This window comes from Pinus tabuliformis, chromosome 4_2 (assembly GCF_031772625.1).
Source record: "Pinus tabuliformis cultivar Carrire ecotype Pingquan chromosome 4_2, CPIR1, whole genome shotgun sequence".
Lineage (NCBI taxonomy): Eukaryota > Viridiplantae > Streptophyta > Pinopsida > Pinales > Pinaceae > Pinus > Pinus tabuliformis.
Window position 1 is genome coordinate 697,665,110 of NC_142304.1, and position 17,337 is coordinate 697,682,446.

At 38.6% G+C, this 17,337-nt stretch overlaps 1 protein-coding gene across 1 annotated transcript in view; it reads left to right on the plus strand.

Moving 5' to 3' along the window:
• LOC149171397 (uncharacterized) overlaps nt 1-17,337 on the plus strand; it is a 421,147-nt gene that overhangs the window by 169,970 nt on the left and 233,840 nt on the right. Inside the window, 2 exon segments of the mRNA XM_089424078.1 lie at nt 14,867-14,927; nt 15,011-15,078. Coding sequence (XP_089280204.1) covers nt 14,867-14,927; nt 15,011-15,078 — 129 coding nt within the window.

A 17,337-nucleotide genomic window follows, 5' to 3' on the forward strand; every position in this document is an offset into this window, starting at 1 on the left:
ATTGTCCCATTCATGCCACTGAGCTTTTCCTGAACCCTGCATTTTCTTATGCATGTGGGTTTGATTTTGATGCTGAAATCATGGATGGATTCTTATCCTCTGTCCAGAAGATGGTGTGATCTCTAGAACAACGTATAGAGATCTTCAAACAAATTGAGGCATATAGGATGGCAGGTGGCACATTTGGCTTTGAGATGGCTATCACTGATAGGACGATTAAAATGCCAGGTATTTTTTAGTTTGTAACTTTGTTTCAAATTTCATTGTCTTTTCAAATTCCATTTTTTTCTTATGTTTATTTAAAATTTTATTTGTAATTTTGTTGTAGATGCATGGTGGAAAATGTATGGTGGCAGGGTACCCCTTCTGCAAAAGCTTGCCATTCGCATCCTCAGCCAAACATGCAGCTCCTCAGGATGTGAGCGCAACTGGAGTGTATTTGAAAAAATACACAACAAGAAGCGCAACAGGTTAACACTTAAACATTTAAAATATTGCAAATTTCCAAATAAATTTTTGAATTTGTTAAACAATATTTTTTTTATAATTATTAATTATTATTTCATGATCTTTGTACAGGTTGGAGTCCCATCGACTTAATGACATGGTCAACGTCTACTACAATCTTCGATTGTGGGTGAGACAACTTGAGAGGAATATTTTAGATATTAAAAAAATTGAAAAAAATGAAAAAGAATGAATATTTTTGTACCAAACGATTTTTTCCCGATTTTTTCCGATAATTTCCCGATAATTCCAATTTTTTCCGATTTTTTCCACGCGCTGATTTAATCCCGATAACGATTAATGCAACATTGGTTTAAATAACTTGTTAATGGAATAAACAAGTAGGTGAAATGAACCAGATAATGTAGTAGGGATTTCTAACGTGTCAGACTTAGAAATTTCAACATGGTATCAAAGCATTGTAGTTCACAGAAGGACTGAAGGCACCGGCGTAATTGGAAACATTTGTAGCAGTAGCAGTTGTCTCGAGAGACAGAGCTTCTCTTAAGCAGAAGGCAACAAAGGAGGAGTGACGCAGAGGGCTTGCATCATCATTTCGAGCCAGAGAGAGGCCAATGCAGAGGCAGAGAAAGGTAGAAGAGGCTCACGAAGAGCCACGTCATCCTACTCAGCCAGGTAGGCTTGATGCAGTTGGCCAGAGAAGCGATTTAGCCTTGCCGAGATTGCTCAGAGCTGGAAGACCCAGTTTCTTCAGTTGTTGGGGTCTAGGGCGCTGTGGGCAGATTGTGGATTGGGTAGCTGGTGGGGTGTTGTTGCTATCGAAGCAGAACAATGTGTAACGGGACAGAACCAAGGTAGAGGGAGTCACTGCCTTTACGAATTTCTAGCCAAGAAATCCAGATTCGAGTTGCAGTTGCAAAGAGGATTGGAGAGGAGCGGTTCCACAGTTGGCGGGAAGATTTCTAGCAGGGAAATCAGGAGTTAGAGGGAGATTTCGAGGAGGGAAGTCGAATCTCAGAGGGAGTCCAGAAGAAGAGCGGAGATGGTAGTGAACGCGCTGAGGGATCAGGACAAGTTGGATGGGGTTTCCAACTTTGTCATCTGGAAGGCCGAGATCCTGGCAGTCCTGGATAGAGATCGCATCAAGGGCTTCGCCTTGAGAACCGTGGCTATCCCAGTCGACCCAGCTAATAATGAGTGGTACAAGGATGCAATGGCAAAGGCAAAGTGCATAATCCTTGATGGGGTCAAGGATCATGTCGTACCACATATTGCCGAGAAGAACATGACAAAGGAGATGTGGGATACTTTGATGACACTGTATCACGACACTTCCATGCAAAGGAAGATGCTATTGGAGAATCAACTGCGGTCGTATCAGATGCAGAATGGGGAGCAGATAGATCTGTTCCTCCTCAGATTGCAAGAGATTCGTGACCAACTTACTTCCATAGGGGCCACACTAGTTCAGGAGTTCATGGTGAGGACTTCCCTGAATGCAGTCTCCGAGGAGTGGGAGACATTTGTCCGAACCATTTTGGGCAGAGCTAATCTTTCAGGATGGGAAGAGATGTGGGTAGCTCTTCGCGAAGAAGAGATTAGACTATTGAGCAAGGCGGGGAGTAGTGGCAAAGGAGGTCGAATCAAGAAAGAGGAGGAGGATGCGGCTCTAGCATCTGCAGGACAACAGGGGAAGAGTAAGAAGAAGGATATCTCCAAGGTGAAGTGCTTCCATTGTGGGGAGCTGGGTCATTATGCATCCCAGTGTCCTAGGAAGAAGAACAAGGGAGAGGCTTCTGACTCCAAGGAAGCTCCAGCTAAGGCGGAGAAAGAAGTCGAGACTGATGACGACTGTGCCATGAGTGCTCATGCACCTCTAGAGAAGAGGTGGGGAGACATAGAGCTGTAGTCGAGAAGACTACAGAAGGAGGGCAGGATCCTTGAGGTACCCAAACTCTTGGATCATATTCGGCTATGGGAACCTTAACAGCAGTAGCAGGATGACGAATGTCAGGTAGAAGCAAGATGCGATGGAGCGACAAGCCATTGCTAGGGTGCCGAGGTCTGTAGCAGCGCAGTGGGAGTTGTAGCAGTGCGAGAGGCACAAAGGTGGTTGCAGCAGTGCGAGAAGCACAAAGGTGTTTGCAGCAGTGCGAGAGGCACAAAGGTGGTTGCAACAATGCAAAGGCAGTAGAGGGAGCACACGATAGTAGCAGAGGTAGCTTCAACATCATGAGGCTTCCAGACTGACAAGGATGTCAGAATTTGGGTAGATCAGTTACTTACTTCTTGGTAACTGAGTTGTAGTGCAACAGTTAGCAGTGGCAGTGGCAGAGCCATGGGTAGTAGTACAAGAAGTAGCAGTGCAGTGGATGTTGGGCAGCAGGCCAAGCATCAACACAAGTACTGGTGCGGAAGGATCAGTATGATGTTCAGTGGTGGAGCATTACTAGAGCACATTCCTCGCTAAGAGGGAGTGTTGATTTGTGGTAACATCGGATGTGTTCTAGCCATGAATATTGGTGGAGAGGCTAAGGCACATAAGATCTCCAAGACCCAGAAATGGTTTGGGGAAATTCCACCCGGTTGGAGAGATATTAAAATAATTAATATTTTTAATGGGGTTCCTAAGTCTAAACTTAGGAAAAGTAAAATATTAATGGGTATTTATATAAAACTGGGTGAGAATGTCCTAAATGACATGGATCAAGTCAAATCTAATCTTAGCTGTTGATTAGGGACTTAATCTCGGCCGTTGGAGACTCAACTGGAAAGGTATAAGAGGAGGCTTGAGGGTTAGTTGGAGACACACCAAGATTGATCAGTCAATTCGATTTTCTGGAGTGGGGTTTGCTGAGAAAATTCGAACAAGTGATCTGAGTTGTAGCGAGGGGTAGTGAGTACATAGCAGAGAGGTAGAGATAGTGCCTAAGGGTCAACGCAGTGACAGAGAGGCTACGCAGAGGCAACCAAGGCTACGCAGAGGCAACAAGAGGCACACAAAGGCAGCTAGAGACTGCGCAGAGGCTGTGGGGCTTGCGTGCGCGACGCAGAGAGTTCAAGAGTGATGTTGTGGCTAGTAGGGCTGACGCAGAGCCTTGGAGAAGTGCGGGAAGGATTTTCGTGGGGCAGACTTGCTGAATATCTGTCTCCGAGAAGAGGTATTACTGCTGTGTAACAATCTCTGTTGGGTGAGCCAGTTCGACACCCTAGTTGTACTCAAGAAATCTACATAATAATAAAACCCTCAGAATTGCTGCACCGATTTTCCCGCATTGGGTTTTTCTGGGGACGATTGTCCAAAAATAATGGTGTCCCTTGTGTGTTTGTTCCAATATTTTAGTTGATGATCTATATATGAGTTAAGGCTGCATTTGTGTTTATTTTCAGTATTATATGTATAAATAACTTGTTAATGGAATAAACAAGTAGGTGAAATAAACCAGATAATGTAGTAGGGATTTCTAACGTGTTAGACTTGGAAATTTCAACACTGTAGGCATCCAAAATTGGTGAAATTAGGTCTAGAGCTGTGCTGGTATGTCCTTGAGAGGTCCTCCAATTTTGAAGCCATTCCGATGGTGGAATCTCAAGTTTTGCCAAGCCCTAGCTCTTAAACCATTCTCCCTAGGTTTCCTTTTGGTTAGTGGCTTCTTCAATGTTCATTGTATTGAAAATTAAATTCAAGTTTCATCTCCATAATCCTGTTCTTCTCCCTTACTTGGTCAAGACCCCTTTGTTTGAAATTTCATCCCAAGCTGTTGACCTCGTTTAGGTCCACTAGGGCTTCTTTGTGGTCCCACAACTCTTTCACTCCAATTTCACAAGGATTGATTGGAATATCTATTCTTCTAGGATTATTTGGTCTAGGATACCTCACATCAAGAAATACCCCTCAAACCTAGGTCTAGTTCTCCTCCTAGCCCTTCTTGGAGAGCCATTCATCTTGATTCTAAAGCAAACAGTCCCTATCATTAGAGTTTCTCCGTTCAATTTGCTCTTGAAATCACTACCTTCACACCGTTGATATATTTCTCCTAGTGATTTCCCTAATACCAGGACTCCACCCATCAGTGAAAGTCCGTAAAGAGCAGGGAGATTTAGCTGAGGTGATAGTGGGCTATTACTCCATTGTTGCCACTTGACTTGGTAGTTGCTCTATAGGAACCTCTCCTAGGACCCTTGGTTGTTTTCGCAGTAACAGACCCAGTGGAAAAATGTGGACCGAGATGGGAAAATGTGAAAAAGGGTTTGTAATCAAAGGGGAGTGAGATATATGGTGTCGGGAAGCGGGACCACAACCAAAATCGGGGTGTAGTGCCACTCCTAAAGCTAAAACTCATAGAGGAGATCCCACAGGACTAGGATCCAAGATTAATCTCCAAGATGAGGTAAGGGAACAAGAATGCAAGTCAAAGCTTGTTCTTTTCACTGAATCCCCCCACTAATCCATGTCCAAATGTGCCAAAGAAAAACTATCATAAACACCTAATTACATAATGAAAAATCATACTTTAGGGGTTGGAAAACCCACCTTCAAACATACGATCATAATAGATAAGTGATGGCACATAATGGCTGGCTCAGGTAGCGGAGAATAGTAGCACGTCAAGCTATTAGGTGGCTGTTGGCTTAAGAAAAATCTAGAAGAAAATTTCTCCTATAGGGGTCACCCACTGATGGTGGGTAACAAAACCTTTTTTCTCATCCTTGCGGGGATAGAGGTTGGTTGTCATGGTGGGAGGCAACTATGAGGTGGTGGGGTTGCATGATTGTGTGAAAGCATAGGAGAGAGCTTCTAGGAAGTTGTGAGAGAAGGTCCATATTGTTTTGGAGGAAGACTTGCATAACCTTACTGTTTGGGAGGATGCAACTCGTCTTTAGATAGTGGTGCAAAAGGAGCAATATATTGAGCGAGGGACTTGGGTTCATGCTTGATTACTATGGATTTAGAAGGGTGACATGGAATCTAAGTTCTTTTTTGATTTCCCAAAAAGGTGGTGGTAGCTATGTTGACCACTACGTGTCAACTTCCCATAGCAGTACACCCCCTTTTTTTTGCAAAAGGGATAGCGCTTGATTGACGTGTCCATGCCATTCGACAGTCATCGTCGTCCTGATCATATTATGTTGTAAACCCAGTCTGCATGTGTAAATTGTAAATAGTCTTAGCAGCGCTGAGTCATGTATGTAAATTGACTAGGTGGACCTAATTTTCTAGTGATAATCTACGTTCCGGAAGGTTTTTTGTCTCACCGATCCATGATCGACAGAGTTTTCCTTCAGCCTAACCCCAAAGCCGGAATGAATTTTGTCATTAGAATCTTAGGAGAATCCTAGTATGTTGATCTGCTAGATTATAGTTGTGTCGCAGAACTGGGTGGTCTATGAGGGTCTATGTCAAATGGGTTTTCCCCCTTGAGATGTAAAATTGTAAAAGTCATGATGTAAAGTGTCTTGAGGGTTAAGAAATGTTTTGATCCCCTCATAGGTCCTAAGTCCCAAGTCCTAAGTCCTAGCCCCTAGGTGATTTTTCCAAAGGCTAAGTTTGAGGATCCATTTAAAAATAAAAATTAAAAATTGAAAAAATAAAAAAACAATAAATAAAAGATATAAATAATAAAAAATTAAAAAAAATAAAAAATAAAAAATAAAAAAATAAAAAAAATAAAAAAAATAAAAAAAATAAAAAAAATAAAAATAAAAATAAAATAATAACAAAATTTAAAAATTTAAAAATTAATAAAATAAAATAAAATAAAATAAAAATTCTAAAAATAATAAAATAATAATAAGTCAAAATTTTTGAGTAAATAAACGCAGAATTTCAATTTTTAATATATTAAAATGCATTTAAAAATTCGACGGATGAGATTAAAAGATATCTTGATCCTCATTGACGGTCGAGATTAGTTTGACATGGATTACTCGAATTAGCCGTTGGGAATTTTTCCTTTAAATAGGGTGCTAGGGGTCATTTGAGATCAAATTAGATCTGAGAGTCTGGTGCTAAAGAAAGCTCTCTTGTAGTCATTTTTGGTGCTAATAAAGAAAGACTTTGGGGTTGAAATCTGGTTGGTGTTACTCTCCTGAAGTGCTGTGAGCTGTTTTATTTTCTGCATATTTTTATTTTTCAGCCATTAGTAATAGCTTGATGTAGAGTATTGTTGAACACAGGTATCTTGTTCACTTACTAGGGTTTGAATGGTAATAAGATTTCTGAAATAATGGCAGGTATCTCCATTGTATCTGGAATCTAGTATTGTTTTTTCCCTCTTTATTGATGGTTGAAGTGAGCTGTGCAGGAAACCCTTATTGAAAAGATCAGTGGGCGTTTGGGGAAGTTCTCGGCTGAACCAGCCAACTCCCATAAAGCATTTTCTTGCAGAGCCCAGCTAGTTTCGATCCTGGTTTTATCATTTAAGTTTATTTTATGAATGCATGAGGGTTTTTCTAAAGTATCTCATTGTAAATCTAAAAAATTTTGAAATATTTTTGTGGATCATTGACAAATCTGGCTTTTGTAGAGTCACAAAGCTGTAAATAATTTTAGCTGGTTCTTAGGGTTTATAGGTTTTCATTTATTTTTTACGTTTTCAGATTCTGCTTGCTTGTTTTCATTGATTTCAGGTTGCAGGTACAGGTTTTCAATCTATCTAAAGAGGGTCAGTTATCTGCCTACTGGCGTTTCATTGTTTGCAGGGAGTTTGTTCGAAAAAAAAAAGATTTTTTTTTTGTGCTGCCCTGGGCCTGCAACAGGCTCCCCATCAATTTCCAACGTAGACTGTATGCTGCCAGCAGTCTCCAATCACACAGAAAAATCCAGCGGCCTCGTCCTTTACCGTCCAGCTGCCATTTACGCCTTCTCTGCTCCTGTACGTGACATCCTGCTACTTGCTTATCCACTGCATGCTCACGTTTTGTTGCCGAAGTCCCTCACCCGCTGGCTGATACTTCCCCACCGCTGCCATTCCATTCTCTTTTGCTGTTCCATGCATTTTCTTGCATTCAATACGCAGTCAACTTCTCCGTTCCAGCAGAATTTTTCATTCCTCCAAGCGCTGTCATTTCTGCAATAAACTATTGCCTCTCCGCCTGCGTCTAATCCCCAGCTCGTGGTGCCTCTTCCACACTGCCTCGTCTGTTTTCTTCCTTCTGAATTGATTCCAATCCCATCGCCGCTGTCAAACATATGCCTGCAAACGCATAATAAAAATTCCTTTTGGGTAATGCGTTTTAGATTAGAAGAGTAGCATAGTTAGTTTAGATTTTAATTTTAATTTTAATTTTTATGTGTATTAGCGGTTCTGTTTTCTTAGATTTTATTTTTAATAGTTTAGTTTAGGGTTTTTTGAATTTTGAATTATTTCATAAAAAAGGAAAATAAAAAGTTCAAAAGGAATTTTTTTTTTTAATAGATCTTAATTTTGATTATTTCCTAGTTTTAGACTTTATAAATTTTACTTTTTATATATATTAGATTGCATTTTAGTTTAGCTTATAGTCTTCATATATAGTTACGTTTAGTTTTAGTTATGTTTTATTTTTTTTAATAAATCAAAAAGTACAAAAAATAAATATGTTGTGTTAGTGTATTTAGATTAGATTTTGGTTAGGTTATGTTTTAGATTTTAGTTTAGTTTTAATATTTAGAATGATTAATGTTTAGCTTTGTTTTAATTTTAAAGTAAATTCAAAAATCAAATAAAAAAAAAAATATAAATTCATAAAAGATCAAAAAGCTTTTCTTTTATGAGACTTTAGTTTTAAGATTTGGATTAGGATTTAAGTTATTTTGTTGAGTTTTTTCGTTTAAAAATATAATAATAAAAAAAACCATAAAAATTATAAAACTTTAAAAAGCATAAAGAGTTTATTCCCTTATAGTTTAGATTTAATTTTGTTTGAAGTAAATAAAAAAAAAATTCAAAAAAAATAAAATAAAAAAATAAATAAAAATATAAGGTTTCATTTAGTTTTAAATTTTGTTTTATCTGAAAAATATAAAAATATTTTGGGAAATTTTTTGCCAATTTCAGTCTTGGCTCAGGAATTTCTGATGTTTTATCTTTTATGCTGAGGCTAAAATTTTGATGTGGAAATTAATGTTTAACATGCTTTAATGTTCATCTGAAGATTAACTACATGAATGTGATCTCTGGTTAGCATTTTACGTGGTTGTTTAAAGCACTTTTAACTGCTGGAGTATCATTAAGCCATTAAGCATTTATTGATTATCTCGCATTTGGTAAAAAGTTAAGCTTTGTTTGATGGTAAATGATTGTTGATGAGCTCGTATCTCTGCAGCATTTGATAAATAATCGTTTCATCATTCATTTCATAAGGCACTGGTCCATTAACTTAATAAAAATCAATTAAGTGCTTGTTTCCCCTCGTGTCTCCCAACCCAACTGGTCTCCAGTTGGTCATCCATTATCCCATAGGGTCTACCCCCCTTAGCCACGAGAGACAGGCTTAAACGGAGAGATCGGGGATCATGGTGACAGCCCCCGGTCTGAGCGTTGTCGTGATAATCTGTGCGACAAGCTAATAGGATACTTGGTCTATGTTGAGCTGATGAGATGTTTGAGGAGTATCTAGTTAAGATGACAGGTATGTTTAATGATCATTTTTGGTAGATTTTTTCTACTTGCCATTTGTTAGGTTCGGTATTGGTGCTAGGGGTGCTTGCTACACAATGGTTCCTGATAAGGTTTTAGTTAGAGACTAAGATAGGTTGGAAAGAGAACTCATAAAGGAAATTTGTTTTGCTACTCTCTCTTCTATGTAGAATGGGAAATCCTCAAGTATTGATGGTCCACCGTTTGAGCTTTACAAGATGATGTGCGATATAATTGGGGAGGATTTTTGTAGTCATGTTAATGAGGTATTTTCTGTAGAGATTCTTTTGAAGCCACTTAATTAGGGCTTGATCAAGCTTATTCCGAAGAATTCAAGTAGATATTATATTAGTGGGTGGCATCAGATAGCTTTATTGTGCATTGCCTATAAAATTATGGCCAAGACATTTGATATGGGAGTGGAGAATGTGGCTTGAAAATTTGTTCACTGGGAGCAGATAGGCTTTGTGCGGAAATGGTTTATTTTGGATACAGTTTTGTTAGGTTGAGACATTGTGGAGTGGGCTAGGGAGTTCGATCAACAAGCACTTTTGATCGTATTTATTGGATATTTATCATCGATACATTGCCCTACCTTGGGTTTTGTTCATGATTTGTTAATACGATTAACACATTTTTTTTTGGTAGGCTGTGGTTCACCGACATCCTGGTCAATAGGTGGCGCTACGTCCACGAAAAATCTGGGTTGATCGACCCCGAAGGGAATCTAGCCTCGCGGCCCACTAGCTAGGCCTAAACCCAAGGGCTTCGAGGAGAATGGACCCTGTGACCTCCCGATCGACGAGGCACTGATTTTGACCAACTGAGCTAACCCTTGGGGCAATACGATTAAGACATTGTTTTCATGTGCCTCAACTTTTGTTTCGGTCAATAATGTATTGTCTCTCCACATCCACCTTCACAAATCTATCAGGCAAGGGTGTCCATTTGATCCTTATCTTTATATATTGATGGTTGATGATCTTAGATGTTTGTTGGAGGTAGCTTGTATGCAATGGTCGACTTAGAAGTTAGAGGTTTTTCTCTGTTGAGGGAGATGAGATGGTTAATAACCATTTTGCGGATGTCTCTCTTTTGTCAATTGCTTTTGATTAAGAGTCTGCCTTAGCTAATAGGGATTGCCTTTTAGTGTTTTATAAGGTATCATGGGATATTGTTAGTTGCCAAAAAACTGACTATTGGTTAGTGGGTCTTGATGATATGCCTATTTGGATTCCAGTTGCTTGGAAGTTTGTTCAACTAGGTTTTATTTTGAAATATCTTTGTATTCCATTTGGTGTTGACCTCTCTTCAATTGCTATGTGGTATTGGTTCCGAAATATATTGTAGTGTAAGTTATGTTTGTTAAAATTGGCAACTAGGGCCAAGCTCCATGTGGGTCATCTTATTTGTGGCAACTGATATTTTTCTTGGATCCCTCTCATTGGGAGGTGTAGGATTGATCTAAAGATCATCCAATTCCGATAAATATTCATGAAGATATGAATTTATTTGTGTTATGGGACAATTCGTCAAGGTCGGCCAACAACCAAATAACCCCCATATGTGCTCAACGTTTTAGTATAAAAGGAGGTGACTTGATAGTCTTTGTACACACACTTCACTCTTCATTTCTCTCCACTTGTTTTGGCTTTTAGTGGAAGAGAACTCTAAGAGGAGGAAGCCCTAAACGCAGTAAGGAAGGAGCCTAAGCTTGAAGTCTAAACGCAGTCCTAGATGATGCCCTAGCAAGGAAGACGCAGTCTGCCCTAATCCAATACACTGTCAAGGAAGACGTTGTCCATTTGTGCAACACAATACAAGAAAGAAGCTTGTAGAAGAGGGGAATACTTCTATTGAGGGCCGCAGCAAGAAAGACAGGCCAGCGAGGGTTTGAAGGGATGTTTGGAGGCCAATTTCAAGTGACCGAGTGCTGGAAGGAGGGCTGAAGTACCTTGCTGGAGGGCCGCAATAATTAGGGACTGTTTTGGGCTAGAAAACGCATGGATATCCTCTAGAAACAGGCCGAGCGAGGGACCTTCCTGTTGTGATTAGGCCACAAGCTTGTAGTTATTGGGTCAAACATCCCTATACAAGGAGTTGTAGGTGCCTCCTCAAACAACGAGGTCACTTAACTTGGAGAGGAGAGGAGGCCGCATAATTTAAGGTGTGTTTTGGGCATGATTGTTGGGTTGCTGTAGGTTACAGTGGGAGCCCTAACCAGTGACCAAAACACTGCCCATGAATAGAAGTGCAGAAGTATGTATTCTTCTCCATTAGTGACTTGTGTTGGGTCATTGCTTTGACCTGTTTTGGATCAGTTTGATAGGAGAGGTCTCTTCAGATGTTTTATGAGGAGATCCTAATCGTTGTCACAAGAGGTTCTCATCAGCAGTTTAGAGTTGGCTAAAGGAACTGCTACAACAATGAGAAACCTCCCTAGGTTGATGAGAAGAAGCTCCTATAACACACAAATAAGCATTGTACATGTTGATGACAGCCTTGTGTGTATCTTAAGGCTGTGGGATCATTGTCTATCTTGCTGCTGGGCTAGGCCAAAGGCCATAGCCAGCAGCTAAGGTAGTGTGACAACATGACTAGAGCAGTGTGGCAGCATGATAGAAGTAATGGTGCAGCATGGTGTAGAGCAGTGTCAATGGTAGATGGTGCAGCAATGGTACATGGGACAACAATCATACATGATGCAATACAGTGATGGGTACAGTCATGATTAATGAAGCATGATGAAATGCAGCACAGTGATGATGGGTGCAACATGGTGCAACACAGTGAGGTGTAGCATGATGATGAGGTGCAGCACAATGATAGGTGCAACATGGTGATGGAGTCACCTTGGAGAATCAGTTGAAGCGTCATGTCTTCAACTGAGTTCAACTACCTCATGTATCATCTTCTTAGAGATGATCTATGCTCTTATTTAGATAAATCAAAGTGTTGACTTCTGTTGTATATGTACTATCTCTCTCTCTCTCTCTGTTGAATGTTTGTCCCTGGCTAGTGCCACATCTTGTGTCCTCTTGTCTTGGCTTGTCTTCTGCGATTTATGTTTATGTTCTATCTGCAATTTACTATTATACTGATGTGATTGCTACTCTGGAAAAGATATTGAGCTAACTGTGAAAATTGAAATAAATTGCTCTAAGCATAGAACATACCTAAAATTAACAATGTTTTTTGTAGTGCAAGAATTTCCCCTTCGTAGGTAAGTTGTTTGTGGTGAGTTTAATTCTTCAAGTCCCACATATGTACTACATGTCATGTTGACTCCCTGATAGGATTTGGTTTCATCTACTGGAGTAGATTTTGCACTCGTATTTATGCACCAAATATAGTGGGTCTCATGGTCTCGCCATGGTAACTTGGGATACTTGCGTCATGTCCAAAGATGAGGGAGGCCTTGGTCTAATTGATGTTGGGACTTATGACAACATTGTGGTTGCTGAATGGGTGGTTAGATGTGTGGAGGGTTCATCTCCTTGGCAAGTCTTGATGTGACACATATTGGTTTCAGCCCAACTTGTTGGCAAAGTTAGGGGTCTGTTTCGCTTATGTGATATCATATAAGCCCCTCATAATTTCTAGATTTCATGGTCCTTCTTCTTTAGGAGTAAGGCTGGTAGGTTTGGTTCTTTGGTAGATGTTAGGTAACAAATCACGATGGAATTTTGGTATAAGGTTGATTTGTAGTTGGAAGTAGGAAGGTACTATTGTTGCAAAATCTAGTAGGCTCGGTGCAAAGTCTACCTCAACAATACTTTTCTTGCTTTTTAGTGGTATTGAACCGCAAAGGAGGCTTCACTAGGTCACCTAAAGGATATTCTAAATGCTATGGCTTAAGATGATGGATAAATGGGTCTTTGATATGGCCTAGCGTACCGGTGGGGCCTAAAAAGGCCTAGATGTTCTATACTGGGGTTCAAATACTCTATTATGCCTAGACCAAATATAAGACTGCTATAAGTTAGGGTTTGATTGATATGCAATAAGAAGGTGCACAATATCATATAGCAGCCAAGGAAAAGGTCTTTTGATGATATTCAACAACAAGGGAACAAAGGTATTTCAATAGAGATGAGGGTTAATTTAGGAAATAAATTTCTTTGGCTGTTACAAATAAGGAATATTAACCATGCACTAGGCTAGATTTTGCCTTTATATGATTTATAGATGCAATTCCTAATTTATAAGCCACAAACGCCCTCAGAGCAGCAAAAGGACCAGATCCAGAGAATTCTAGAGTAGTGTGGCCCTTGCTTGTCCGACTACCTCCCATTTCCATAGGAGCAATTGATGATCTATTCAGAGTTTTTTTCTTTCTACCTTGAATGCTAGGAGTATTCCTCCCTCCTACATCTCCCATTGGGATCATATAGTCGGACCCACCGCTGGTTCGAGGGGACTCTGACTGTGAGCCAGTGCCTGGTTCTCCACCATCGCCATCGACCATTAGATTCAGGGGCCCTTGACATCTTTAGCTCCATTGCTACATCTTCCTATCCCACTCGTTCTTTCTTGGAAGGCTATTGATTATTTTGTATCATACCAGTCTTATATATGCATGTCATGGCAACACTACAATTTCTTTCTTTCTTTATTTATGTTATGTTCAACATTTTCTAGTAGCTGCACCTGTACTCCCACATTGGTTTCATACGTATTGTACATTTCTTCAGTCCTATTGACCTACTTTTGTGGTCATTTGTTAGACATTAATAAAATTATCTTATCTTATTTGTCTTATTTTATGCATTATTGAGCATGTGTTTTCTTTTCATGCTCATGATATGACCAGAACTAATATAAAAGCCATAATAAAATGGAAGTTGAAAACACATTTATGGTGCAAGTCTTGAGTTGTTAATTGATTTTTAGTGCTGTTATTGGTTAAGAAAGTATAGCAGTTTGGGACTGCTATATGGTTGACAATTCACAATGTAAGTCAGGACGATCTTTGATTTTTTGGACGTTCTTTGTTTTAATTCAGGATCTGCTATGTTGACCCTAAATGTATGATAGCGATTTAGTATTGTCTATTTTTACAATATGTTATTGCTCCCCTCTGTTTAAAATTTAATCATGAAATCATAGTATAAGAGCTTGCACACAATTTTTTGTAGAGTACCAAAACATTTATAGGTGCATTGTTTCAAATTAAAATGTAAGCCAATTCATCCAGTTGTGTGTTCTTGTCCATAACGTTAAACTGTGTCTTTGCTATGGTCTCCCCTCTGTTTAAAGTTTAATCATGAAATCATAGTATAAGAGCTTGCACACAATTTTTTGTAGAGTACCAAAACATTTATAGGTGCATTGTTTCAAATTAAAATGTAAGCCAATTCATCCAGTTGTGTGTTCTTGTCCATAACGTTACACTGTCTTTGCTATGGTTTGTGGTTGATATGTGTTGTTACATTTCTAGTGACATGCTGACATGTATTTTTTTTCCATGATTTCAAAGCTGGGGTCAGTTTGCTAAAACATTTTCAAAAAGTCTCTAATTTATACTGAATGTTCTAAGATAAAGAACTACTAGGTTCCAACATTGCAGTGGTTAAAAGTGTGGGCCATCTAATGCTCTCTATTGTTTGAGATGAACTTGATTGATTAATATATGAGGTGAACAATCTTTAAAGCATATTCAAAATTTTTCATTGCAAATTTCTTAATACATTATTGTTGCACTTTATTAGAATTTTTTCTGCTCGATTTTACATGTAAGTCAAGCATAGATACTAATTGACTCAGCAATCAATCAGTAAGCATTCCAAAGACAAAGGGAAACAACTGCTTGAGAAGGCTTCTTCAGTTATTTTCCTGGTGTGTTCTTACACTTTGTAGGAAGTCCATATCCTTTTATGTTTGTATGATGCATATCTGATTGGTATGTTGATGTTGACCAGGCCAGTGCTGTTTTCAGCATCACAATATTTGCTTTTGCAGATTCAATCATTGATCTTGCAGCACCCGGGTAGTCCTCTGCTATAACTGTCCTGATATCTTTTTTTATTATTCGGCTCTTTTCATCAATTTATCCTACTTTATTCTAGAAGTCAGTCATAAAATGTTAATATTAATAATTTTACCATTTTCAAGATTTTATCCTTTCATGTCATGTGATCTCCTGTTTTACATTCCAGTGATTTATAATTAGAGAACAAGATATTTTTTCATCTATTGTCCTTTATGTTTCCATGTTGAAGTTCACTTTCAGATGCAAAATTTTAGAGCCTGTAAAGAGATGAATGCTGCATATGCATGTCATGGGGGTTAAGCATTAGAATGATTTGATGCAATCTATAGTGAAATAGAACATGTAGCACAACACATATGCACAAAAATGATAACACTAGAATAATTTCATCATTTTTGCAGTGCAATTGTATAATAACATTGATCTCTTTTAATAAACTGCAAGACCCAACTGCGTGATCTAACTGTTTTCTAAATAACCTGCATGATCTAACTGTTTTCTAAATAACCATAGTACTGAAAACTATTGATCACATTATACCTTATAAACTAAATTCCTTATAACTACTCACTTATATAATGTTACTTTACTAGCAATTGTCCCAAAAGGTACAAAGAGAGGCCGATAGGATTATTAAATTGGAATTGTTGAACTTTTCTAGAAGAGTTAATTGGTTTGTGGAAAACCTTGTTTTCTTGGACTGGAGCATTGTGCAATTACTTTTCAGGAACACATTGAATGTCTTATTTCATTTTAGAGTAAGTTAATTACCCAAAATCAAGAGGTTAAGTTAATTACCCAAAATCAAGAAACCTCTATAGATGGCCAAGCATATACGAAGAATACATCTCATTCATATGCAATACTAAATCCATCTTTTCTTTTCTCTGAGTAAAATTTCAAAAGCATGAACACATGCCATTTCATATGCACAATAAACCCAACTTCTGAAATTTCAATGTTTGATCAAATCTCCAAAGAAATTTGAACCAAAGAATCTACTTTTTGTTTTAATTGTCCTGTGTAAAGGAACGAGAAAATGCGAGGTAAGCGATGGAGAAGCCTGGCGACTAAGAGGAAACATGGCCACAAGAATGACCTGGTTCACTTCCGGGGTAAGGAGAAATTGTTGCCGCCACGGTTGCACTGTGGAAGCCATAGACAGTATAGACCTGTAGCTTTCCCCTGCAAAGAAGGGGAAAAGGAAGTACCAATCAGCCATGCATAATAAATTACAGATCATCTGCAAACTCTGAATAAAACTAAGTGACTAAATGTTGCCACATTGAATTTAAGAAACATAACAAGTATCTCCTTTTAATTACCTTAGAACTTTACGAATAGGGAAAACAAGGTTTTCATCTGGTTATTTCTTACTCATCAATAAATGAATTCATTACCAAAATGTACTGGAAAGTGGCAATAAATAGATGAAACCATGATGGAACTTAATCTACTTTATTGGCACTGAAACCCACACTATTTGGCATAAAGAAAGGTATTGGAAAACACATGTGGGTATGTTAAATTTTAGTACCAGCAAAAATATCAATTAGTGGGGCAGACAGTATGAGAGGCCAAAATCTGACAAGGGTCCCAGAGAAAGCAGTCACAACAATTAACACAAACAACGAAGTTTCAAATCAAAGCACAGGCACCGGATGGAAATCAGACAAAACAAAAAAGCCACAACTTAAACTAATTTGGGAAGCAGATGAATATAGGATAAATATGGTTGTTTTAATAAAAAAAGATAAATATGGTTGATCAGTCCAACAGACCAATAACAGATACCAGCAAATGGGAGGAATGATATGATAGATCATAGAACCAATGAGCATGAACAACTTTAACAAACATTCAAAATATGTAAGGTGTCAGAGGACAAAGATAACTGATCAGACCAACAGTTCCATGAGACAGGATCTTGCAACAAGGGCACAGCAAATGAAGATGAATATCGCTTGTCCTAGCATATCATCAATACCTGGTATGCATGGAGGTCTTTAGTCAGTTTTTCACTCAATCAATCTACAGCCAACTCAGTGAGGCTTCTATGTTATCTTAAGACACAGTAATATGTCATCTGTCTCCTGGGACTTGCTCAACATAAATATTCAACAAAAAAACTGACAATTAAAATTGCAAATTAAAACATGTTTTCCTGTCACAATATAAATATCATTAAGTGAGACCAAGCAAAACTCTTACAAATTGGAGAAGGAACTATATAAAGCAAGAGAAATATGGCAGAAA